General features: G+C 31.9%; 3 protein-coding genes and 1 pseudogene across 4 annotated transcripts; 3 read left to right on the top strand and 1 right to left on the bottom strand.

The window, feature by feature from the left end:
- The first annotated feature begins 8,017 nt into the window (after nucleotides 1–8,017).
- LOC120163004 lies at nucleotides 8,018–8,587 on the top strand. The gene has a single exon (XM_039173041.1). It carries the CDS (start codon nucleotides 8,072–8,074, stop codon nucleotides 8,507–8,509), a length of 438 nt encoding a protein of 145 aa, XP_039028972.1. The 5' UTR covers nucleotides 8,018–8,071; the 3' UTR covers nucleotides 8,510–8,587.
- A 2,784-nt stretch (nucleotides 8,588–11,371) lies between these two features.
- LOC120163178 lies at nucleotides 11,372–16,912 on the top strand (annotated as a pseudogene).
- A 4,242-nt stretch (nucleotides 16,913–21,154) lies between these two features.
- Nucleotides 21,155–25,091, top strand: LOC120163167 (probable beta-1,3-galactosyltransferase 2). Of its 2 annotated transcripts, none has more exons than XM_039173167.1 (11): nucleotides 21,155–21,551; nucleotides 22,485–22,581; nucleotides 22,675–22,739; nucleotides 22,819–23,030; nucleotides 23,166–23,229; nucleotides 23,398–23,470; nucleotides 23,601–23,721; nucleotides 23,989–24,076; nucleotides 24,158–24,280; nucleotides 24,401–24,510; nucleotides 24,635–25,091. In XM_039173167.1, exons 1-11 carry the CDS (start codon nucleotides 21,442–21,444, stop codon nucleotides 24,781–24,783), a joined length of 1,212 nt encoding a protein of 403 aa, XP_039029098.1. In that variant the 5' UTR covers nucleotides 21,155–21,441; the 3' UTR covers nucleotides 24,784–25,091. The 2 variants fall into 2 exon arrangements, with proteins under 2 accessions (XP_039029098.1, XP_039029097.1); XM_039173166.1 differs by having other exon boundaries at nucleotides 23,598–23,721.
- Nucleotides 25,092–25,114: 23 nt separating this feature from the next.
- LOC120163168 lies at nucleotides 25,115–26,896 on the bottom strand. Its single transcript, XM_039173168.1, has 2 exons — nucleotides 26,647–26,896; nucleotides 25,115–26,538 (listed from the first exon to the last, which is right to left on the bottom strand). The coding sequence occupies exon 2, from the start codon at nucleotides 26,516–26,518 to the stop codon at nucleotides 25,328–25,330; it is 1,191 nt and encodes a 396-aa protein (XP_039029099.1). The 5' UTR covers nucleotides 26,519–26,538; nucleotides 26,647–26,896; the 3' UTR covers nucleotides 25,115–25,327.
- Between the last annotated feature and the right edge of the window lie 159 nt (nucleotides 26,897–27,055).

Below are 27,055 nucleotides of genomic sequence, written 5' to 3'. Positions count from 1 at the left end.
GTTATTTGTAATATGGATTTTAAGTTATCGAAAATGTTTTGGAAATCTTATTGTAATCCGCTATATCTAGTCGTAACTCATAGGCTGGGTATAGAGGGTTACATATAATTTAGTGTAAATTACATGTTTAGTACTTCAACTATAAAAATAATTTAAGGCGGTAAATTAATAAAATAATATAAGAAAATTTTGAAAAGGATTACCAACTCATGGGACAAAAATATTACATGACCAATGTTCATCAGGGTTCAATAATAGGAGTTAAGGTAATACATAAAGTGTAAATGAATAAAGTTTAAATGAATAAAGTTGTATTTTTATTCGTTTATTTATTTTTGAAAGTATTCGTATTCGTTCGTTTAGCTTTTGTGAACATGATCATTTATACGTTCATAAACATGTTTGTTTATATGTTTACCGATATACCCATTTAGTGTTAGTGAGAATGGTCATTTGCAAATTAAGAAATGATAAAATTATACAACTAATGTTTAAACTCTTTTAGCTTCATAGTTTAAACTCTAAATTTCACCATGTGTTCAATTTAGTCCATACATTCACTAATATTTAAAATATAAAAAAAAGTAAATGAGCTTATAAACGAGCTTGTTCATAAACATAAACGAATGAGTTGATAAACAAGCTTATTCGTTAGTTGTCAGAACCGTCTTTCGGTTGGGTCCCAGAATTGAGCTTCGACTTGAATGAATTGGGTTATGAGTCGCCACCGATCATTTGTTTTTGAACAAAAACAAATGGGTTGATCGGATACCCTATTTCTTACTTGATCTACTTCTTACCAAAGATGTGTCGAATTCGGGAGTCGGTTACAGTCAAGGAAGTGTTAGAACCCTTGAACTGCCCTTTCGGTACTATATAATTTCCAGTTGTCTTTAATTAAAAAATTGTAATTTTAAATTAAAAGGGTAAAATGACGATCCAAATTACTTACCTCTAACCGTTTTAAAAACGTACCCTTAAAGAATAAAAAAGCATTAGAAAAACAAAGGTGATGAAGATAAATTGAAAATAAAGAAAGTAAAATAAAGGAGAGAAAATAAATAACTAACAACATATAAAATAAAGACAAAAAGCAAACAACATGATTAACTTGGAGATAGTGAAACTAAAATGAAAAATAAAATAGAATAAGATAAATAAAGAGACAACGGTAAATAAATAAAATACGAAAAAATAAATCAAAAAATCAAAAAAATAAAAATAAAAGTAAAATAAACAAAAACAAGGAAAAAGAAGATAATATATATGTGTGTGTATATATATATATATATTTATATAAATATTAGCTTTTAGACTAAAAAATAGAAAGATATTAAGAAATAAAATAAAATGCATATATACATATATATATATATATATATATATATATATATATATATATATATGTAATATAATATAACATATAAATAAAATAAATCAATAATAAAATGCTAATAACACATGCATGCCAAAATAAAATATATAAAAAATAATACTATAAAAAATATATGAATATTATAATGTAATAAAAAATAAAAAGAAAATTAAAATTAAAATCCAAAAAAAGGACTACATTGTAAAGACAGAAGATCGCGTGACCAATTTAGAAGCATCTCGAGGATGAATGGGGATTTAAGGGGCGAAAATGAAGCAATCAAAACAAGGGAGGATGAAAACCGGGTTTACCCTTTTCCAAACGAAAACACGCAGGTCATTTAGACCCATGGGTCGGGTCGGTTTCGATTATAAATGCTAAATTTTTTTAAAGTTCTTCATTTCTCCTCTTCCTCGCTGAAACGTCCCCCCCTTTAGGCTTTGTTTCTCTGATTTGTTCTTCATCCATGAAGAACAGGCGCCTTGTTTTCCAGAACACGGTCGTCGTGCCGCCTCGCGGCCGCCGTTGAACGGCGACAAAACCCAAAAAAAAATCATTTTTAAAAGCCTTTCTCCTCCCACTTTAAATCTCCGAATGGTTTTTTCAAAAACGACCTCGGGAGGGCTAGATCTAAATAGATAGATATCGATGGCCCTCCCCGTTCATCGGCCAAAAAATCGTTCCCTTTGTGTTTTTCAAATCAAGAGATACACAACAAAGCAGAGGATAGCCACATGCAAACCAAGGATACGCCGAGTCGAAGGTAAGAAAAAAATACCTTTATTTCTTTCGAATTGTTTACAATAGCTTCAAGCACTTCTGTATTTCTCTAGCATTTTCGTGATTTTTACGTGTAAAAAGTTTGTGCCTTGTGTGTGGTGATTACATCTTATTTATAGCCTAGGATTTGCTATATTTAGATTACAGTTTTTGAGTCCTAGATGGATTAAAACACTGTTTTATTTGTTGGTGATGGTACTTGCGCCAGAAGAATCGGGAACGGGTGTCGAGAGAACCGGGGATGGGCGCTGGTGAGACGTGGGACACGAGGGTTCTTGCACAGGGACAATTGCGGCGCTGGCTTGGAACTTGCTAGGGTTTCTGGAAACCTCACGTGTTTGGGCTCACGTGTTTGGGTCTGGTGCAGCTGCGCCTCGTGTTTCATTTGCATTTGTGTCTCATTGGGCCTGACACAAGAAAAAAAATTAATTAATTAATTAATATGTATGTAATTAAAGTACATAGCATAGTATATATATTATCATATAATACATATACAAGGTATACCATAAATCATAACATATTAATCTATAAAACAATTATATAAATGTTATTTAATAAAAATCGGACGAAAATACGTGTCTACATTAACCATAAATGAATCGAACACACATCTATTTGTATTTGTTCGTTTATTAAATGAACATAGAAATTCTGTCCATACTCATTTATTTACCTTAACAAACAAACGTTATAAGAATGATTCATAAACAATTAATCGAACGTTCTGTTCATTTACACCCATAAACATGACAAGAAAATATAATAAAAAATTAAATTGTATTTTAATTCCATAGAAGTATTGTAGTAATATAAAAAAGAGAGAAAATTTGAAGTACACGGAACCGTATTATATAGAGATGGTCACATGGAAGTGAGCATAGTCAAATGCAAAGCTTATATATAAAACATGTTGATGGGTAGCTTGTGGTGGTGGTTAGGTACGGATTAGAGGGAGGAGCGGTACAGTCGTTTTTTTAAAATTTAAAATTATCATATATTTTAATTTTTTTTATATAATTTTATTAAAATTTTATTTTTATATTTTTTTATAAATTATTTTTCTCCTAAAATATTAAAAATTCATATTTAACATAAAATTTTTCGTCTATTGTATCTGTCTCTCATTATAATATAAGAGTAAAAATGCATATAAAATGTTGGAAAAGGGCCCACCTCCACATGCAAGAGGCATTTCCTCACCTAACCCATGTGATGTACAGTATACACTTTTATACCTGTATGGACGCGTCCACCACCCCTTTCTCAATTAATTAATTTTCAATGACTCTTTTCAGTTTTAAAATTAATTAATTATTAATATTTTAGTTATGAGATCGATATTTTATTTATTATCAGTGTACTGCTACGATAATAACAAATAAGATCAAAAATATTAAGATTTACGTGAAAATTTTAAAATTACGGATGGAGAAGAGAAATTTATCATAATATTAAAATTATAGGGATTTATGACTATAAGACCTCGTACGAATTTTAAAGTTTTATCTTATTTATACTCGGCAAACTATAATTTTAATCTTTATTATTTATTTATAAGATTAATTATTTGATAAGAAAGAAGTCGAATATATTACAAAAAATTTATTTAATATGTATTTTCATTTTTAAACAAAAATTAATTAGAATTTTTTTTCCGAACTAGATAGACGGCAAAGTTCGTAGACAAGATTTTTATTGGATAATGCAAATAAATAAAATAAATTATTATTTTAAAATAATGTTTATTTTTAAATTTAGAAAATTTTGGGGTGGTGCAATAATTTTATTGTGTTATTTTATTTATTATGATTATTTGTGATAGTCAATATTAATGCTTTTATTTCTAGTAGTCTTTTCCTAACAATTTCATTCTCGAAATAATTACAAAATTTCAACAACAAAAATTCAACTTAACCAAAAATAAATTTATTGTTATATATTGAGACAAATTCTAATTGATAATTAATTTAGATTTTATTATAATTGTAGCGGTTGAAAATTATTTGGTGATTAAGTTTATTTAAGTAAAAGTTCTTATGGGACAAAAATTATTGGCGACCAAGTTTATTTTTTTTCTATAGATATAGAGTATATTTTAACATTTAGGATGAATGAGATAGAATTATTTTAGAGACGTATAATTTGTTTTTGTGAATTTTGTAACTATTGAGGATATGTTATAGAGATGAGTTATATAGGGATATTGAAAAATATTTTCAGATACACTGATTTCGAGGATATATATACTAGGTTTTGAGCTATAAAAAGTCTATGTATTTATACTTTTTTTGTTGAACTCATCAAGTGATCTCAATGATAAAATAGAGTGTTGTTTTGTTTAGAGGACTCGGGTTTGAATAACTAGAGATGGCGACGAGTCAGGTTGGATTGTATTTTTTGGTCAACCCGATCATACTTGAAATATATATACCCTCCACCCCAACTCAACCCAACCCGAAAAATATATATCTTTCACTCAACTTGACCTGATTCGAAGAGCATATTTCCTCCACTCGAATCCGATATAAAATAAGAACCTAATTAAAAAAAAACTATAGAGAGAATGATGTTATAGCAATTATCTATAAATTTATATGACCTGAATTTTTAGAGTATAAACTCAATCCGATATAAAACAAGGACCTAATTAAAAAAATCTATTGAGAGAAGGATATTATAACAATTATCTATAAATTTATATGAAAAAATTACATTATTACTCTAGGGTTGGGTCCGAGATTTTTCACCCTCCACCCGATCCAACCTGACCGAACCTCTATATAAAATCTGAACAGACTCGATCCTAACCCATTTTTTTAAAAAAAAAAAATCTGATTCTATCAGGTTAGATCATGTCGAAATTCGTTTTCGAGATAAATTGTTATCGCTACGAACAACTACGTTTTTCAGGGTGTATGTAAGTTGTCAATAACTAAAAAATATTTTAAACAAATATTACCTTATAATAAAAAAAATCTTTATGATGTCTATGTTTATAATAAATTATTATTTCTATTATTTACAATACTTAATCACATTAAATTTTATTTCTTATTATGTTTTAGTGCATGCAATAACGAAGTTATCTATAACATGGGAGGGAGCCACTCCCTCAAGATTTTAAGCATACGTATTGCAAAGTTGACAAAGTAAACCATCTTGGGGCATCATTTGTTTCACTGTTCTACCTAGCTCATAGTATACGTATTTTGTTTTAAAGCTTTCCAATAATTTACAAAATCTTGTCACATTCATTAAAGACTGAAAAATAAAAATAAAAGATGTTACCATATTCAGCATTTTGAAATATATGCGAATCTATATAAGAAATCATTGGTTGGAAAGGTTGCTGTAATCCATGGCAATGTAGATTTAGTTGATATGATTTGCTTGCGGGGTTGGTTAGGTTGACGGGGAAGTCTAGCCTTTTGGTTCTAATTGTCGCTTAACTTTATAATATAAATCATTAATGGAAGCTTATGGCAAGTAGATTGGAATAAAAGCGAATATTATTACGTAATCAAATATTTTATAAATTAAATTAGGCATATATGCTGTTTAGAAACCACCACCAATGTGGAAACAATGCATCCATATTTTGTGTAAACTGGTAGGGCAATTGCTGCAGAAAGGGTGCAATTAGAGGCCTTAAACTGACAAAAATTTTGATTAATTAAGCAGCCATCTGTCTAATTTGTAATGCAAAATTGGGTCACCGGTCGTTAAGTAGGCCAATGAATCAATGGCGGATCTAGAAATTAAAAAACGGAGGTCCAAAATTTTAATATTCATATTCTAAAAAATTTGGATATACAATTTTTTTTTTATTTTCATTAATAAATTAAGTTTAATATTTTTCTTAAAATAATAGGCGTGCAATAACTCCCATAAAAAACCACGTACATCCGCCCTGCAATGAATTACGCTAACAGAGAAGTTGAAGGGTCATTTCTCTTGTCGTCAAGCAAACATCAACTACTTTCAACTGTTGATCGAGAATCCGGAGCTAATTAACGAGTTCCTTTTTTATATATATATAATTATCATTATTTGATTTATTAATCAATTAATTTAAATCGGATAATACAGAGGCAGATGTGACCTTTTCAATCCAATCCATTCGCAAGCATTAGAATTTGAACATTTGACCTTGCTTAAAAGATCTAATGTCTCATCTCACTAGACCAACTAGTTATTTTAATAATACTAATATTAGAAAAAAAAATAGAGAGAAGGATTATATGTTCCATTCACGAGGATGAAAATTTGGAAAATAGTGAATTTTGTAAAATATTTTATTAGAAAATACAATATATATTTAACTTTGAGCATAACGTATGTCAGGAGTTATGAGTATTCATTATTAAATGTTTAAAATTATTTTAACATATATTATCTTGTATTTACTATAGGTTATTTGAAATAAAAACTTTTTATAATTTTTGTTTCAACAAGAAAATTCAAAAAATGGAAAAAATAATGATTAAATGAGAAAGATGAAAGAATGTAATGATAAAGGTTTAGTTTATTTTTTTATTAATGCCTATTTGAAAAAAAATTAATTTTGGAAATAAGTACAAAAGTATCATTATTTGAGAACTAAAATTTAAAAATACCATAATATTAAAAAGAAGTCTAGTATAAAAGACTCAAGTCTTTAGTTGATACTATTAAAAAATGTTTTTAATTGATACTATTTTTGAATTTGATTCTTAGATAATTTTAACCCTTTCTATGTACAATAACAACAATAATCATTATCATTAGGAATTTATAAATAAGATAAAAGAGTAACATCTATCTTTATAGATGAAAGAAATACAAATTTAATATAAATATAGAGATTATAAAAAACTATAAATATATGATATTTAGTGTACATAAAATTCGATATATGTACTCAAATTTAATACATCCTAAAATATTCTTTCAACATCCTTACGAACACATCTCTACAATGTAAATCTAAGTTGTAGAGACCACAAAATGATTGCATATCGTCAGAATAATTCTCATCATAAAAAAGGTTAAACTATCTTTATTTATATAGTTAAAGACTTGATCAACAGTAATCCTTATTTCATAAAAATTATTACTTAAATAAACTTAATCATTATTCTCAAGTAATATTTAACTATTAGAATTATAATAAAATTCAATTTAGTTATTGATTAGAATTTGAACCAATATCTAATTAATTAATAATAATGATAATGACAATAATGAGTTATATCCTGCATTTATCTATACTATCATTAAATATTTAAGTTAATGTCACATATGAATTTGATATAAATTCAATTATAAAATTATTCTTTATTAATAAGAAATATTATTATAATAATAAATTTATCTTCTATATATTTATTTAATATTTTAAGTAAAAAACTATCAACTTATATTTAAACATAATATTAATATATAATAAAAAATATTGGTATAATTACTGGTTGTCAACTTATATATCGACTAATCCGGATCATGTATTGCAGGGGCGAGGGTAATCCTCCCAACCCAATTTTATTCATTCGTAAATGACATGATTCGAACTCCTAACCTTACTCAAGGAATCTAGTACATCGTCCCACTAGACTAATCGATTATTGGTTTATATAATAAAACTTTCTGTAATACTTTTATAAAATGTTTTTATTTACTTATATCTCAAATACCACAAAATTTATTTATTTTTATTTCGGGATTTTTGCAAAAAAGAATCATGTCACCTTCTGCAACACTTTCAAACACCCATGCTTAAAACCCGCGTTATCATGTGCTCTCCTACCTGTCCCTCACCTGCTTTCTCCCTATATATTTACCATCCACCCCAATAACCTACTTCTCTCGCTTTCTCTTTAATATTTTTCATCTTTCCTACCTGATTTGTTCTTCTCCTTTGCTTCACATCTGAAAATGGGTAATTGCTTTACGAGCAACAAAATCGTATCAGAACAGGATGACCCTCAAAGCCGCATCAACGAAGCTAATGAAGCCATCAAAGAAACGGGAAATAGTACAATTTCCAACATGGAAGGAGCTGCCGAGGGATCTGATGGGGTTAACATGAAGATGAAGAAGGTGGTGAGGTTCAAATTAAACGACGATGGATCGGGCGAAGAAACCGAGTCCAAGAATGGGGCTGTGAGAATAAGACTTGTGGTGACTCAGGAAGAGTTGAAGCAGATTATTTTGAGTTCTGGGAAAGATTTGAAGCAGCCTTCAATGGAGCAGTTGACGAGAGTTTTGAAACTGAGAGGTGCTAGGGTTTCTGGAGATGGAAGAAGAAGCGATGGTGGTGAGTTTCTTGGAGGTTGGAGGCCGGCATTGGAGAGTATTCCGGAGGAACATTAACAAATATATATATGAAACTGTGTTGTTTAACTTACTGTAGTTTTTTGTCCTCATTAACTCATCTTCCTTATTGTAAAGAAACGCTTTGATTGTATGTTGTGAGACTGAATTTTTAATGTCGTTTTGGTTCTTGTTGTTTTGTGTGTGAATCCCATAGTTGAATAATTGCCATGTTTCCAGAAGACCTCCATATCCAAATAGATATCAATCAATTATGAAAAAGGTTAATTATATCACATGTCCTCAGATTATGATCTTCATTCTAAATTAGTCACTAAACTTTGAATATTCTAATTTCATCTCCAAGCTATGACTCTAGTTCTAAATTAGTTCTCAAACTTTTGAATATTTCAATTCTATCCCCAAATCATGATCCTTATTCTAATTGGTCCTCAAATTTTTGAATCTTCCAATTTCATATAATAATATATCTTGGCCTAACAGTTTTGTTAACATAGGATGTGATTAGTATATAACATATCGATAGTTTGTGATAAAATTGAAATATTCAAAAGTTAGGAAACCAATTTAGAATGAGAGTTATAGTTTGGAGATGAAATTGGAATTTCAAAAGTTTGAGGACTAATTTAGAATGAGACATAATTTGGGCATAAAATTAGAATATTTAAATGTTTAGGGATCAATTTAGAATGAAAGTCATATCATAAGGATGTGTGATGCAATTAACTCATTATAAAATTATATCACTTTTATAAAACTTTAGAAAAAAAATTAGAATTTATGAATCATAAAATGAATATGAAAATAATTATTATTTATTTTTAAAAAATATGTTTATAAGTCTTACAGATCGAAGTTTGAGATTATGAGATGGTAGCTTTACTACTAAATTCAATAAGTTGATTAATTAGAAGACTTTAGAAAGGTTGATGCCAATTAAGGAGGCAAGGCTCCTAAGATTAAGGATAATTATTTAATAAGACTAGTAATAAGCAGCAAAATGAAAGTAAAAATGAAGTTTTATTTTTATTTTTATAATTATGAGGTAAATATAAGGTAATATATGTTCAAATACTCGATCATTTGATAATGAACGCTCATATTTCTACATATGTAATGTTTGAATCTGGGACTTCAAAAGATAATAATAATCCCTTAATCACCGAAGTCGTTTGACTCATCAAATTTCTTACAATATGTCTTGACTAATTCGGACCGATCAGGGTCGTATACCTGACTTGATTGGTGAGTCACCCAATGGGGATTTTCTGCATACACAAGAATTCCAACTCGAGACTTGCTTAAACGATATATGCATAAATTTTAAGATTGTATATTTATATTTTATTTTGTAAAGTTCAAATCAAAATTTTGGCCACGCTAAATTTGAGTATTATTATATTAATCATAATTAATTAAATTATTCATGAATATTTAATTCGGTTAAATATAAAAATTTAGTAAGTTTGAAAATTATAAAATAAAAACATATATACGAATTTAAATCTATTATACGAAATTAATCACATCTTTGGTCACTCACAAACTCCTCCGTAAATAAAAGGGAATTAGAGTTATGAATGAACCTTAACATTGTTTGCCTAACATGCTCATATTGAATGATTCAATCAAAATTCTCATAAAAATTTAATAAATTAAACTAACTCAATTTGTTTACCTAATTATTCGTGTTTGAATTATAATATTATTAACAAAATAATTTGAATTGGAAGACTCATCTCTTAATAAATCTCTACAAAATTATGATTTAAATTAATTGACCAATGGAATTTTAGATTTTTTATAAATAAAATTATTATAATTTATATAATAATTTTTCAGAATTTTAAATTTTATATAATCATACTTTCATATACTATTTTATTATTTTTTAAAATTATTTTCATTTTTCTATATTTTTAAGGATTCTTTTTATAATTATTACATTTATTTTTAATTATTTATATTTGAAATATTTTACATATTTTTTAAAGAATTTTCAAATTCTCCATAATTTAAGGATTTCATTACAACTTTTAGAGTTATTTATGATTTGAATATATATTTATACTTTTTATATTTTTAAAAAATATTTTAAAAATTATTAAAAAAAATAGATTTCAATATCCATTATAAGGCGTGGATCTACGATTACTACAAAATTAAGATGTGATTTCATGCAAGGATTTACTTAATTATCGTCTATTCGAGAGGCTAATAAATCCTAGAAAAAGAAGGATTTAATCCTCTACCTAAGGCATCCATGATTCTGTAACCTCAAGCTTTGCTTCATTCGAATATATATATATATAAACATAAGAAGTTAATAATGTACATGGTGTTAGCACAAGTGGTTAAAATACATGAATTTGAGCTTGTAAGATCAAATTCGAATCCTACCACCGTCATTTTTTGTAGGCAATCTGTAAATTCCTATGTAAATTTCAATAGAGTCTTAGGTATACCCTGACCCTGGACTGGGAGAATCACCATTGACTTAAACTTTTATGTACTAAAAAAATTAGAAGTTAATAATCACATAATCATTAGTTTAATTAATATCATTATTGTTGTAATATCATAAGAATATAAAATAGTTTAGTTTCAAAAATTATAATTCATATATCAAATATATATATAAATAAAAGAGATTAATAAATATTTTATTATAAATTAATAACGATATCATAACATAACATTTTAAAATTCAATCACAAAAATAAAAATTTATCCGAGCTTTAATGACTATTGAAGGTAGTTTACATATTACAAGAAAAGCAATTAGCAGATTTTGGCTTGCCCGTCTAAACGACGCGTTTCAATATCATCGCCGCTTTCCTTAAAACATAGACGGTCGGTGCGTGGTCTATGCGTACTGCGGAGTGTACAAGCGAAGAACCATATTGAAGCTTAACAATGGCGGAACCTAAAACCAAATACGATCGCCAGCTCAGGTAAGCTCTCTTTTTTGTTCATTATTTTTTGTTATTTTTTTCTTTGTAAGATTTTCTTTTTTTCCCAGAAGAAATTAGAAATTGTTAGAAGAATTCACGTCTTAATAGATTTCTCCTCCCGAATAATTTTATTTTCTTTAAATAAATGGTAGGATATGGGGTGAAAAAGGGCAAGCAGCTCTCGAGAAAGCGAGCATATGCTTATTAAATTGTGGCCGAATGGTTCTGAGACTTTGAAGAATCTTGTTCTTGGTGGTGTTGGGAGCATTACTATACTCGATGGATCTAAGGTTGAATTTGGTGACCTTGGAAACAATTTTATGGGTAGGTTTCAGTATGGTTTCCCCTTTTCATTTTCTGGTTATTTAATGTCCTTTTTTTGGGGTGGGGGGGGGGTTGTAATAATCTTATCTTCTAATTTTGGGAATTGTTCTGTAATAGTGGATGATTCAAGCCTTGGTCAGTCAAAGGCCAAATGTGTTTGCTCATTCCTCCAAGAGCTGAATGATGCTGTTAAAGCGAAGTTTATTGAAGAGTATCCTGAGGCTTTAATAGACACCAATCCATCTTTCTTTTCTCAATTTACCTTGGTTGTAGCCACTCAGGTAAGGAATCATCCCATTCCTTAACTTCACCTATGAACTTAACTGTTAGCTGCCATTTTTAGACCACTAACTAATAGTTACTTAAAAAGTTTTTTGTTCATAGTTTAAGTCTGGTTTAATTGTTGTCTACGTACACAAAGAGAATTTGGAATTCTGTGAATTTGTTTGTAACTTTGTGTTGCTTTGTTTCTTAAAAGAATCATCTGGTTTTATGTTTCCTTATCTTATGAATCTTCCCTTTTAACTATGTTGTTGTTTCAGTTGGTGGAAGAATCTATGGTGAAGCTTGATAGAATCTGTGGACAAGAAAATGTGATGTTGATTTTTGCTCGCTCCTATGGCCTAACAGGTTTAGTTCGAATCAGTGTGAAGGTAACATGTTATGGTCTATTTTTTTGCATTTTCATCCTATGTATCAGTTGTTATGGCAATGATAACTCACTGATATAGCTTGATATCAGCAGGAACAAATCTTGAATTTCTATTGAACAATAAAAAATGGATGGTTATTCGATATTTTTCAAGAGTTTAATATTTAGACAACAAAAAATGTAAAATGTATTAAAATGATGTTCATGTTTTGCTCGTAGCAGCAACACACTGTAATTGAGTCAAAGCCTGACCATTTTCTAGATGACCTTCGGTTAAATAACCCATGGCCTGAGTTGAGAGGGTATCGATCTTTTACTTCTTTTCTTGTGGATGGTTTGATTTCTCAATTTTCTATAAGCTTGCACTATTATGTATTTCTAATGTCAAATTAACTGTTAAAACATCTTTGAGCTTAGATAGAACGTTCATTGTATTTTTCTATTTTGGATGCCAAAACTCATCTCCCGAAAATCATGTAATCTCCCCTCTTATGGTACATGGTCAAATTTTTTGTACTTGGTGGGGGAGCTAAGTAGATAATTTTCCATAATGTTGGGATTAAACCACACCTTTGGTGTGTCCCAAGGATTTCTATAATTCTTTGAATGGTGTTCCTTAATTTTTTTAACTCTATTGTGCTCTTGCAAAATGTTTGAGTATTCTCTGAACTCTAAGCAGTAAGCTCATATCCTTTGTTTTCCACAATAGGTTTGCTGAAGCTATTGACCTAAATGTGCAAGATCCTGTTGCTCATAAACACATACCATATGTTGTCATCCTTGTTAAGATGGCCGATGAGCGGAAAACTAGCCATGGAGGTACTCTACCATCAACCAGGGAAGCGAAAAGAGAGTTCAAGGTTCACATTTCTGTATATTTATCTGCTAGATTTTATTTCTTCTGATTTATGTCTGATATTTAGGTTTAATCCTTGGACATTTTAGGAACTTCTCAAATCCAGGATGGCTGCAATGGATGAAGAAAACTATACAGAAGCTATTGATGCCTCCTTTAAAGTGTTTGCTCCTCAAGGAATCAGTAAGTTTGTCTTAGCAGAGTCATAAGTCAAACTCTTTGGATGGTTAAAGGATTTATGTTGAAATCATTTTGTCTTTTATGAGAAATGAAATGAAAAACTTATTTGGTTTAGAGAAGATGCCCTGACTTCTATAGCCTTGGACCTTGAAAGCCATCTGACCCCTGGCAACACTTTCTGGCTGGTATTGGAGTTGGTTTTAATCTTGTATATTATGTTTATGAGGGAAAAGATTCGAGGCACCTTGCTCTTTGTTCATCGTAATACATTACTTCCTATACATTTTGCAGAGAACTTATTGATGTGAAACAAATTGAGTGGGGAAAGTACCCTTTGTATGATTTGGTAGACACTAGATTGAAGATTCTTTTTTGTAATTGCAATGCAGTATGCTTTACATTGGTTTAGTTGTTTTCGGTATTGTGTTAGTATCGACTGGGAGAACTAAATACTACTTTGGTTGATACTTAACCACCCCACTTCCCTTTTTCTTAAAAAATACCAGGTTCAGATTTGCAGCGGATAATTAATGATAGCTGTGCTGACGTTGGCACTGGTTCTTCTGAATTTTGGGTAATGGTAGCAGCTTTGAAGGTTGGTGATTTAAAAGTTAACCCGCCCTTGCTATAACCTCAATAATGATTTACTCCTGTATATACTGTTGCTGAAGTGTTATTGTGCACAATGGCACCCAATAGCTTTGTTGTTATAATGGACCCTTGTCTGTTAATACATGTATAGACTGGTAAACCCTATGGACTTTCTGAAAACCATGCTGGATGGTGGGTAATTTGACCTTTTCTCATTTTATGACCCTTCTCTCAGAACCATTTCCCTCTTTCTTTCAAATATTTCTGGGAAAATTTTAGATGAAATTTGAGTTGCAATGTTGTCGCAATAATTTGAATTAGTTTTCAACTTTTTATTGTCTGATTTCTTCATTTTAGTGACACCATCTATGGGAAGTGTCTCTCATGCGTGACCATTAGCGTGGTGTAAGAGAGCTGTGGGGTTTTGGCGAGAGTTTTGGTGGCATGGTATTTGCTTTATTTATGTTCTGCAACTAAATAAGATACTGTTGATATAGTTTAAACCTGCATTTTTCATGTGACATTCATGGTAATATTACTTTAACTATTTACAACTGTTAAAGAATATTGAATACTTAATCAACATCCATCCTGTTATAATTTTACTTAATTCTAATCAAGCTCCTACAAGTTTCTCAAGATTGAAATTAGTATTTGCAATTGTGAACTTTATGCAGGAGTTTATTGCGAATGAAGGTGGTGGGGAGGTACCACATGAGGGGTCGATACTGGATATGACATCTTCAACTGAGTTTGTGATTGATCCCTACAAAATTTCTAGCATTCCTTTTGTCTAAATCCGAGAATAACCACTCAATCAATTCTATTGTTCAGGCATTATGTAAACTTGCAGAAGATCTATTAGGCTAAGTCTGAGGCTGATTATCTTGTCGTTGAAGAACGAGTTCGGAATATTCTCAAGAAAATCGGTAGAGATCCCCATAGTATTCCTAAAGCTACGATAAAAAGCTTTTGTAAAAATGCTAGAAAACTCAAAGAAAGCGTGCTACATTTTTTTTATATGTTGCTATTTAATGGTTCAATCTATTACATGTATCCTCATTGACATGAGAAGCACTTCAATCATTCATAACAATTGCAGATGAGGCAAGTAAACTATTGTGGGCCTATAACATGCATCCAAGTATTACTATTGGGAGGACCACAGTTGATCTTTATTGTACTTTGTTGAATGCATTTTATCAAATACTTTGGTGTTATCCCATCTAATATAAAGGCCATTAGTCGTTCTAGTCTTATTTTCATTAATTTTCTGTTAATTTGGATCTTCCTGCCATAAGTTTTTGTTATCCGCATCCTGCTTGCTGACCTGCATGAATGTTTATGTTACAATTAATAGAATAGTGTACAATATGTACTGATTGATGATTCTAAAGAGATCACAGTTAGTTGTTCCCTTTTTGGGTTAGTCCCTCGTCTAATCTTTTACTTTGTAGGTTTGTAGGTATTGCCCCATTGAGGATGAGTATAATAATCCATCCGTTTCTGAGCTGCAGAAGTATTTAACTGACGAAGATTACAGGTCCAGTGACTAGAATTTTGATGCTTCCCAATGTCATAATTATATGCATCCTCCCATCCCCATTTTCTCCCTTTCACTGAATATTAACGTATGATGATGTTCTTTAATCTCTTTTTGGACCAAAGGCATTGGTCTATGTATATCTGAAAGCTTTCTTTTATACGACAATATGTTAATACTACTTGAAGATTCTGTTGTATAAAATGCTTAACTAATGCTCTGCTGATCGGTGCTTTTGCTTTTTGCAACTTGTCCCTTGTTTTTGGTTCTTTTTACTAATCTTTTGTTTTTCACTTTCTATTGAGAAAGGCAAAACATCAACGAAACGGAACCTAAGTTAATTTGTTTGATAATCTGTGATGTTATAGCGACAATATAGGTCCTTTCTTTAGTATTGTGTTTAATATGTTATGAATGATTCTTTATTGTTGATTTGCAATTCAAATCACGGTGATGTGTATTGGTTACAAAACATAGTCTTCTATTTATCTGTTTCAGCATTGCTGTGGGGTTCTATATTCTTCTAAGATCTGTTGACCGCTATGCTGCAAATTTTAACCTTTTTCCTGGGCAGTTTGATGGGTAAGCCTAGCACTTCGAAATTTCTCTTTCTCTTGTTATCATAACCTGAGTTTTGCATTCTAACTATGTGGTCATTGTTTTGCAGTGGATTGGATGAGGATATATCTCGGCTAAAAACAACAGCTGTTAGCCTAGTTAATGATTGGGGTTGTACTGGCTTAACATTGACAGAGGACCTTATTAATGAAATGTGTCGATTTGGTGCCGCGGAGCTCCATGCTGTTGCTGCTGTCATTGGAGGAATTGCATCACAAGAAGTAATCAAGGTAGCATTTTAGTCTTTCGTCGGCTGTGTTTCAAATTCACATTTCCATTGTCGTGTGGAGAAAATTACTGAAAAATGATTTTACGTGGTTTACATGACTTGACAAGCACGTAAAATGAAAATTTTGTGTTTGCTGCAGCTTATAACGAAACAGTTTGTTCCCATGTCTGGCACATCTGTATTCAATGCGATTGATCACAGATCTCAGTTGTTGACTCTGTACTAGAACGTCAAGCAAAGCAATTTTTTGGAAGTAAATGGTTTGTTTTCTTCTCATTTGATGCAAACTACTTCGTGCAATGTCGATTTCAAACAAAGAAATGTTCCGACTTCCGGATTTGTTGGCTGAATCAGTCGAGAGATGGGATGGCAAATTATTTGAAGGTATAGCTTTGCCTTTCCAGTTGTAAAAAATTTTTGGGATTGAGGCAGTATTTTGTATCTTAACAATAAGATAGCTACTTTTTATTTAGCTTATGAAACAAAGGTGTAGCAATGCTAATGTCTTGGCAGTCTTTGTTCTCTTTTCCAAACCTCTGATTTGCCCATTTATTTATAAGACAAAAATATGGTTAGGTAAGAAATCCTACCCTGCTTGAACGTGGAAACGATAGGATTCAGCATGTTGATCCGGCTATGGGTTGAGCCTGGATCGAGTTTTTTTATGTATTATATAGTTGGCATAATATTAAAATTTACTTCTAACATTTAATAAAACAATCACTTTGTTCTTCATTATTTTTCTTAAGTACTTTGATGACTTCAACATTTCATTTTGGGTAAAATGTTTTGAGTTGGATGATAACTGTTAATTGACTAACTACTAACGTTTGTTGCTGATGTGATAAGTCTTACGTGTTTAAAGTGATAACTTGTTATGTTCTATATCATCACTTTGAATACATGACAATGTTACAACATCACTTTGGATATGTAACGTGTCGTTATCACTTTGGACATATAGTATGTGTTATATTGATATTTTGGACATATAGGACTTTATCATGTCAGCGAAAAGCGTTGATTGTTAGTCAAATAATGATTTTCCGTTTATTCGGCATATCTTGCTCTAAAATAAAACGTTGGAGGTTAATGTGTTAAAAAAATAGGGTTTAAAGTGATTATTTAGTCAAACGTTAAAAGTAATTTTTGATACTACGGCTATGTAATTGGAGCACGTCTGGATTGGGGCAAAGTAAAAATGAAGTGCTCCAGGTCCGGGTCCAATCCAATCCATTGACCTATCTAGCCAAGACTAGTGCACTACTGCATTTGGAATGTGGATGAAGTATTACAAATCACTAGCCAAATTGGGAAAGAGAAACTGTACGTAGAAACTGCATTTGGTTCATTTGGTGGGAGCTGGTCGAGAAATATCCAAAGTTATCATGTCTATGCCTATGGCAGGGAATAGTTTATTGTATGGTTGAATCATAGAAATTTATTGCAATTAACCAAGATAACGTTGGTTACATGTGTAACTGTAATGAACTAACGAATCTGTATAGATCAGGTAGGTTTAACCTACTTGCATTTATTACTTTAAGATGACAAGTTCATTTGCTTTAACAGTTACATGTAATAGAAGCATCACATGCGACCTTATTACTCAAGTTTACGAGAATTTTCCATTTGCTGATTTTAGGGCTGTAATAATGCCATGGTACTTGACACATGGAATACGAAATGCGTGAAACGTTCTGTAAATAAAGTGGATGCTGATACAGCGTGGCACCTATTGGTCCCTTTTACAGCTAACTTGGCTTTCACATGTGAAAAGCCTTGAACGCCTTACCATCAATGTGACACGATCCATATTGATGCTTCCATTCCTCGGTTGCGAAAGAAAGGGGCAAGTGAGCATGGGATGGATAGAGAGGTGATCGGGAGGGATAGTCATTCTCTGAAAATCTAAAAATATTATATATTTTAATTTGTTTTATAGTATTTTTTCATCTTTAGGATTTATTCTTTCTTAAAATTTCAAAAATTTATCCTCAATATAAAATCATATATATATATATATATATATAAATTTATCCTCAATATAAAATTTATCATCAATATAAAATCATATATATATATTATAAATTTATCCTCAATATAAAATTTATCCTCCATAACAGTGTGAGTGATTTGGGGTTTCAGTCATTGCATTCAACAAGATGTGGCAATGGGGGTCCTAACCTCCTAACCCTAGTCCCATAGACGGGATGGGCAATTCCAATGCATCAATGAAGAGATGGAAACGGGTTTAGTTTTTTATCGACCCGATCCAATCCGATCCGAAATATATATACCTTTCACCCAAATTAGACTCGATCTGAAAAATATATATATCCTTCATCCGATCCAATCCGACTTGAAGAGCATATTTTATCCATCCAAATCTAACCCGATCCAAAATGTTTAGAGTATAAATCCAACTCGACCTGACCCGACTCGATATAAAATAAGGACCTTATTAAAAAAAACCTATAGAGAGGGGTATTATAGTAATTATCCATAAATTTATATGAAAAAATTACATCATTACTTGCGGGTCGGGTCGGCTAGAAGATTTTTCCCCCTCCATCCAAACCCGACCCGACTTTACCCTTATATAAAATCTGACGTGACCCAACCTAAACTTAATTTTTTTTTATTTTAAAAAATCTAACTCTATTAAATTGAATCGAGTATAAATCCGTTGATTTCGGGTTAAATTCCCATCCCTTCATCAATGTTGCAATTTATGGAGATCCAGTACGTGGAACCATCATCTTACATAATGGTTTATCCCGTGGGTTTACCTTAAATTTTTCAATGAAAACTTTGAATCTAGATTGAAAGCTTCAGCTTAGTCTTCCTGCATGGAGAAGAAGATGACTGTTTCTAGTATTTTTTTTCAATTATATATTTAAGGTTTGAATTATTTTTATTCGATTAAATCACTTTCAATTTCAAACCGTACTTTTGGATCTTTAATTTTGAACCACTAAGTTGCTTAAAAAGGGTCAATTATGAACTTACAAGAGATTGTGGGAGGCAAATATACATACAATTTTTTTCTTTTTTTAATCTCATTTTTTCCACTTTTTGTGTAAATCAATCTCTCCTCATTTGCTTTTAAATTTATAAAACTATTATAAAATAGGATAAACTACAAATTTAGTGTCCCAAATTTCAGATTTGTTCTATTTTGGTCACTCAACTTTTTTTTGTTTCAAAATCATGCCTAATATTACATTTTGGTTTCATTTTGGTCACCTAACGTTAAAAAACTAAATGTTTAGTTTAGATTTCAATTTGGTACACAGCCTTTAAAAAATTAACAAAACTACTGACATGACATTTTTTTTATTTTTTTCGATGATGATGTGGTGTTATCTTATGGTGACACATCAATATCACCGTTAAGTTTTTAATGGTCCTGTATCAAATTGAAATCAAAACTAAATGTTAGGTATATTTTTAAAAAAAGAAATAAAGTTTAGATACAAAAACAGAACAAAAATAATAGTTCAGATATTAAATATGTAATTTACTCAAATGTTTATTAGATTTTATCAAATTATTATAAAATAAATATCACATTTGTTGAAATTTATAATCATTTAACAAACTAAAATAATCATTTAAACATTATTAAGTGATTTCTAAATTTATTGCACGGGTTTGAACACCAACAGAAGTATGAACGTTTATTGTTAATTGATTATGAGTATTTGAATATACACTGCATTGTATATATCTCAAATCTATAAAAAAAATTATTTTTCTATTGAAAATTAGTTTATTTATTTCCATAATTAGAGAGATTCGAAATCCATCGTTTTCAACAAAGTACATAACAATATAGCAACAAATCTATCTCAATCCGAGAGAGCCAAGCGTCCCAGTAATTAGGGAACTCACATGTATTTGATCATATGGATAAATATTAATTGTCAATAATTCAATAACTACTTAATTAATATAATTAAATGCATTATTAAATTATTAAATAAATATAAAAATGTTTTTTCCACCTTAATTTCACTCCTCCAATTCAAGTCCATGTTTCTGATAGACATCCCCAGACAGTCGGAATTAAGGTTATAAACGATGGATAAAAATTAAAAAATTATAAACGAGCATTGATCAAATAACCTTACTGATTAAGACATTTATTTTATTTTTTAAGGTTTTAAGTTCGAGTATCGTATATATAGAAGTATAAACTTTTATTATTAAAATATCGTGAATCATTGAACATATACTATCTTATATTCATTCATCTCACATTTATTTAAAAATAGTTATAAACGAGACCATATATATCACAAACTATTCAAGTTTGATTCGATTAATATTCTTTTTGAATGAATTCATTTCTAGTAGATTTTTATGTACTTAAGATTCAAGTTTTAGATCGATTCAAATTTGAAAACTTTTCGAGCTCGAGTCGAATTTTAACTTTTAATTTAAATTAAATTTGATAATTTTAAACTCACTAATTTTCGAATCAAATTTAATCGAAACGAGTTCAATAATACTCGAACTCGACTGTTTATGCCCTGCTCGGAAGGTATATGTTCCCTTTCTCCTTTGTTCAGGCTTCCTCGTGAGGTGGGACATCTCTTTCCTTTGCAGCATCCACGTGACCTAAAACGGTGTTCCTCACATGATTACTAGACAACACATAAGATCAAGTGAAACTCTTCATCCAATTGCTTTCTGCCACGTCTCCGTCTTCTCACGTGTATCCAATTTCTCACTTGTATTCATTCAAAGTCCCTTACCTGCAAAGTTGTGAATTTTAGAGAATCTATTAGAGAGAAGAACCCAAGCAAACCAATAAAAAAATATACAGAAACAATTAAAGGAAGAAAGGAACAAAATTTCAAGTTAAAAAAACTGAGCTTTGTCCTTTCATATTTGAAGCTCTTGGGAGTCGTTTTCTGCTACTGGTCTCTTGGATTTGCCTCAAGCTTCCTCTTTTCCATATGGGGTTTATCTCTTTTGATAAGTAACTGGGAATTTAGATTGAAGGTTTTCAAAATATGCCTTTTAAAAGAAAAGGAGATCAGTATTCTGCAAGTTTTGTATCCAAGAAATGGAGTTTTCTTCTTTGTTTGGGTTGCTTCTATGCTGGAATGCTCTTCACCAATAGGTATCCGTTTTATTACTATCCTTCTTGTTTGGGTTTTCCAGTTTCATTGAATTCTCAATGTTCAGAGCTTTTGGCTTTTCATTTCTTCAATTCCAAAATTTTGATTCTTTTTAACCTTGCCTTAAGATCTTTGTTTAGTTAAAATTTTATGTATTTCAATGGTGAAACTTGTTTTGATAATATACTTTGCTTATTTTCTAAAGATGGGTTATTTTGATTGTTGTTAGCAGTTGTATTCAAGCTTGTGTTAGTTTTTAACACATCTTTTCTTTTCCCATATTATGGAAACAAACAGTAATGCTCTGATGTGAATTTAAGTTTTAGAGGTTTCAAAATTTTCTTGTTTTTGGTAAAGGGGTGTCAATTTCAATCCAATATTATGCTGATGCAAAAGTTCAGCCTTTTAGGGTTGCCATTTTTATATAAATTTTGAAGGAAAAAACTTGCAGTCTTATCATTCTATGACCCATGTAATATGCTTCCATAATTATATCATTCATGTCATTGTTAACCATATTCCTCACAAGAAGAATTCTGACACATGCTGTGAATAACTGTAAGTCTGTAACATTGCTTTAATAATATCTAGCAGTTGTAATTTGGACTCTTTGAATGAGATTTTTGAGGCATATAAACATCCTCAAGTGTTTTTAAGGCCTATACCTAATTGTTTGGCTTTTAATGTTTTTACTCCCCTCATGGAAGCTGCAGCTTTGAAGATCATTGCTATGAAGAACTAAACAATTCCAACATGAGACCTTAGACTTCATTGAATTTTTGACCTTCTCTTGGCACTTCGATAGATTACGTTTGACAGTTCAATATTTGTGTTATAGTTAAAAATATGGATTCATTTTGTTTATAATGGTGGCATACTTGTTGATCTTATCGAGGCTTAAATGATGGTTTGTTAATGTGTACAATCTGTAACAGGGTGGGGACTGTTCCTCAATCTAAAGGTATCATGAGGAAAACTGCAATGGAAGCTGAAAACCTTACACTAATTTCAGAGGGTTGTAATCTAAAAGCGGTGAGTACCGTAATTGCATCGTACTAAGCCTTTTTATTACGCATCCAAAGTTGTGTGGCTTTTGGGTTGATTGGCTTTCTTTATTTGTTTCAGAAAGAAGAAAAGCATGTATCCAAGGACATCATTGAGGAGGTTTTTAAGACTCACCATGCTATACAGTAAGTATTGCTTCTGCCTTGGGTTGATTTGATTCTGAAGTAGCTGATCAACAAACTTATCATGTTGTTTCTGATGTAGCACATTGGATAAGACTATTTCGAACTTAGAGATGGAATTAGCTGCTGCTAGGGCAGCACAAGAGTCCTTACTTGGTGGTTCACTGTTATCCACGGATGTTAATAGAGCCGAATCATCTAGGAAAAGAAGGTATCTGATGGTTATAGGAATTAATACCGCTTTTAGCAGCCGGAAAAGAAGAGATTCGGTCCGTGCTACATGGATACCACAAGGTTGGATTGACCTTTTTTATACCCTTCTCTTCCTTTATTCCCTTAACACTCATTAGTTCCTTTCCCTAGTTATGCCATTGGAATTGCCAAGTTAAAACTGTTGTGGTTTTCCTTCCTAAAACTACTGGAAAATAGGTGAAAAGCGGAAGAAATTGGAGGATGAAAAGGGCATTATTGTTCGCTTTGTTATTGGGCATAGGTGAGGGTTTAATTCACTTTATATTATTTTTGGTTGCTGAACTTTGACATGTATCGAAACTATATAGTAGGCGGATTTCACCTCCACAGATCCTAAAGAATTCTGCCATAAGCATAAAAATTTACTTGTACAGATTCTTGTATGCTACCATTCTTTCCTATTTTCCAGTGCCATGACGGGTGGTATTTTGGACCGAGCAATCGAAGCTGAGAATCAGAAGCACGGAGACTTCTTGAGACTGGTAGGCTGTTTCAGTCACTAATGGTCTCTTGTATATAGGCTAACTGTGCTCTTTAAGAACACTCTATAACAATTTACTATGTGAAAAGATTAAATAAGTAAACCAAGTAACATGTTTTACATGTCAGCAGGACCATGTTGAAGGGTATCTTGAGTTGTCTGCAAAAACTAAGATATACTTTGCCACTGCTGTCGCTTTATGGGATGCAGATTTTTTTGTCAAAGTCGATGATGATGTCCATGTAAATATAGGTAAGTTTTGAGATTTGTCTACTAAAAGTAAAGTTTACAATCAGACAACAAAAGGATCAGTTGTCTATATAATTATCCTTTACATAAACGATTAGTTGTCGTTACAAGTATTAGTTGCATAAAGCCTTTGTTGTGTTTGAAGATCAATGCTTATATGTTTTCAATGAGAATTATGATACTTATTGCAGTTAACAGTAATCAAGTGTTCGTTTAAATTTTATCAATTCTTTGCTCTTTAAGTCCTCGTTTCCTGTTAAATTTATGCAGCGACACTCTGTGAAACTCTAGTTAGACATCGAAAGAAACCACGTGTATACATAGGGTGCATGAAATCTGGCCCCGTCCTCTCTAAAAAGTGAGCCGAATTTATCGATGTGTTATTTTTTTTTTCTTGAGAAAGCATACTGGTTTTCTTAATTGTTATGTTATGGAGCAGGGGAGTGAGATACCATGAACCTGAACACTGGAAATTTGGTGCAGGAAATAAATATTTCCGGCATGCTACTGGACAGTTGTATGCCATTTCGAAAGATTTGGCCTCGTATATATCGATAAATCAGTAAGATCTAAGTTCCTTGTTTAAAATGAAGCTTGTGTGTGAATCTGCAGGCCTGCTTCTCGAGTGTTTCCATTGTTTACTGTACTAATGCTGATCATATTACATGCATGATTACGCCAGGCATGTTTTACACAAGTATGCTAATGAGGATGTTTCACTTGGTTCATGGTTTATTGGACTTGATGTTGAGCATATTGATGATCGGAGATTATGTTGTGGCACACCACCTGGTAAATATCTTAAATTCTCCTGAATCTTTTCGAATTTTGATTAGTTTGCATAGGAGAAGACGATGGAAAATGAAACTCGAAACCATAGTTACTTGTCGGTCTAATGAATGCACCCCGAATGCAGATTGTGAATGGAAGGCTCAAGCTGGCAATGCCTGTGTTGCTTCCTTCGATTGGAGCTGCAGTGGAATTTGCAAGTCTGCCGATCGGATGAAAGAGGTTCACCGGCGGTGCGGGGAAGGAGAGAATGCTTTGTGGAGTGCTACTTTCTAATGCAAGCAAGCATCCTGTTTTCTTCCAACCTCAGGAGGATGGTAAAGCAATGATGATGAGCACACTGAAATACCAAAATCTTTTTGTTCTGTAGTCTAACGAGTAAAGAAAACATTATATGAGACCAAGGATAGTGAAACATCCTTGATAATGGGGGGGACCTTTAAAATATAAGGAAAGTGCCACCACAGCAGCCCTACAAGGAAGAGGCTGATGGATGCCACCACCCATTCTTTAAGGCTTTGAAGGCCAATTTGTAAGTTACAGTTCCATAAATCTCATCACAAATACAAAATATTTTTGGTTCCTTTTTCAGTTCTTTAATCATCCATTTCTGAAAATCATGTTTAATGATTTGATCAACTTGAAAGGCTTAAACAAAAGGATGAGAAATGAGAAAGTATGTGAAGAAAATTACATATGAAAATGAACAAAGGAAAAACATAAGACTGAAATTTGAGAGGTTGATGGTGACCAATTGTGAGTTCAACCACCGTGAGAGGGGCTTCAATGTTTCATTTTTCTTCCCTGGGTTGGTCCAATTTTAATGGAGCTTTGAAATCCACCGCCATCCCTTGAAAATTATTTTACTCTTTTTTATTCTTCTTTCATCCATTGTCATCTGATATGAACTCCCATTCCTAAAAGCTCCATTTCCAGACATTGGCAGTGCATTTTCAATGGAACTACTGGATTTATATGGCCCAAATTCATCACCTTCTCTCATGTTGCCAAAACCAGACAAAACACCCTTCTTCATACTAGGAATATCCCCTTTAGATTCTGTTTGAAAATCAAATTTCAAGTCAATGAAGCCTGAATCATCCCCACCATTAAAATAGCTCTCTTTCAAAGAGAACACCCGCCTGTTTGCACCACTAAAACCACCATCGAAATCCATTACACCTCCGCCACCGCTGAGGCCACTTTTTCTAACGGCTCTAATGTCTGCAATATCAGACTCTATAAAAGTACTGTCTCTTCTTTCACTATCAAAACCACCTCTCCTTGGTTCTGCTTCACTAAACCCACTTTTCCTGTCAGGATCATAAACCAAACCGCCATTGACACCGGAACTCCGAGCGGCTGAAATGGAGCTCCTTGCACCAGAAAAGTTCATCAACTCACTTCCATCTTCTGATCCAAAGAACCCACCACCTCTGAAACTGCAAAGAGACCTTGACCTTGACACCCCCATGTAATCAACCAGCCACAAATCACTTTTCTCATCAACCCCACACACACTCTTCCCACAGTTAGTCTCTTTGTCCCTCTTCTTCTTGAAAAACCTCCCAATTCTCCAGAATCCATTCTTTTTCTTGATCTCAACACAACTGCTATTGCTTCTCTCGAGCAAGAAAATATCTTCTGACTTGGTATTATTCCCACTACTACTGCTTTTTCCCTTGGGGTTCGGAACTTCTTGTTCCTTGTTTTCATTCTCTATCAAGAACGAGACCCGACCAACGCTGCCTACTTCACCACCGGTGCATGAATTCCGAGGGTTGGTGGCGATTTCGGAGCACGAGCAAGACGAGAGACGCTGCTCGCCACACTCTGAGCAAACCAAGTTGATCAAACGGTCCTTGAGACAATACGCGCACACACCCGCAAAAGATGATTGTGGATGTCTCCTACAGGGAACAACATCCAATGAAGTGGTATAGTCTTGGAAGAAATCAATGTTGTTGTTGTTGTTGTTGTATACTTCCACAGCTTTGCCTCTCTCTTTCATGGCTACTCTTCATCATGTAACTAAAATTGAACTCCAAAGTTAGAGAAGATCAGCTCAGCAGGGATTACTTCAGGGACAAGAAACAGAACACATAAATAGAAATAGGGTATAAAGATCAAAATGCTTTCTTTAATAGGCATATGTCGAAGCTGAACAAGGAAGAAAAGGATCAAATATAGGGGGATATGAAGAAAAGAAAAGAAAGCTTAGCACTTGTAGCTTAACACTTGTAGGTTAATTGAATGATAATAAAAAGCATAGAGAAGGCGTTAGCTTTACGTTTTTTCTCCAGACTGAGAAAAAGCAGTGATGCAGAAAGGGGGAAAAAGCACTATTTCATACATGTATAATTATGTAGGGACATGATAAGTGAATGCAACATCAAATTTAAGTAAAGTTTGCAGTATATAAGTGTTCACACCATCTTCATCATCCTATGAAATGCTTTTAAGACGTGTTTTTTTTTTATCAATATGGTACAAATCCATCCATCTGTCATGTGTTTTGTCAACTTTTTACCGGATTTTCTTCACTTTT

The sequence above is a fragment of the Hibiscus syriacus genome, unplaced genomic scaffold (genome assembly GCF_006381635.1).
Source record: "Hibiscus syriacus cultivar Baekdansim isolate YM2019G1 unplaced genomic scaffold, ASM638163v2 tig00111427_pilon, whole genome shotgun sequence".
NCBI lineage: Eukaryota > Viridiplantae > Streptophyta > Magnoliopsida > Malvales > Malvaceae > Hibiscus > Hibiscus syriacus.
This window is presented reverse-complemented; position numbering and strand designations above follow the sequence as displayed.

Bases quoted from the DNA above. Each gene is read 5' to 3' on its own strand.
- LOC120163004 (XM_039173041.1), top strand. From the start codon at position 8,072: ATGGGTAATTGCTTTACGAGCAACAAAATCGTATCAGAACAGGATGAC.
- LOC120163167 (XM_039173166.1), top strand. From the start codon at position 21,442: ATGCCTTTTAAAAGAAAAGGAGATCAGTATTCTGCAAGTTTTGTATCC. The intron at 21,552-22,484 runs GTATCCGTTTTA...AATCTGTAACAG, and splicing joins GGAATGCTCTTCACCAATAG to GGTGGGGACTGTTCCTCAAT. The intron at 23,722-23,988 runs GTAAGTTTTGAG...AAATTTATGCAG, and splicing joins TGATGTCCATGTAAATATAG to CGACACTCTGTGAAACTCTA.
- LOC120163168 (XM_039173168.1), bottom strand. From the start codon at position 26,518: ATGAAAGAGAGAGGCAAAGCTGTGGAAGTATACAACAACAACAACAAC.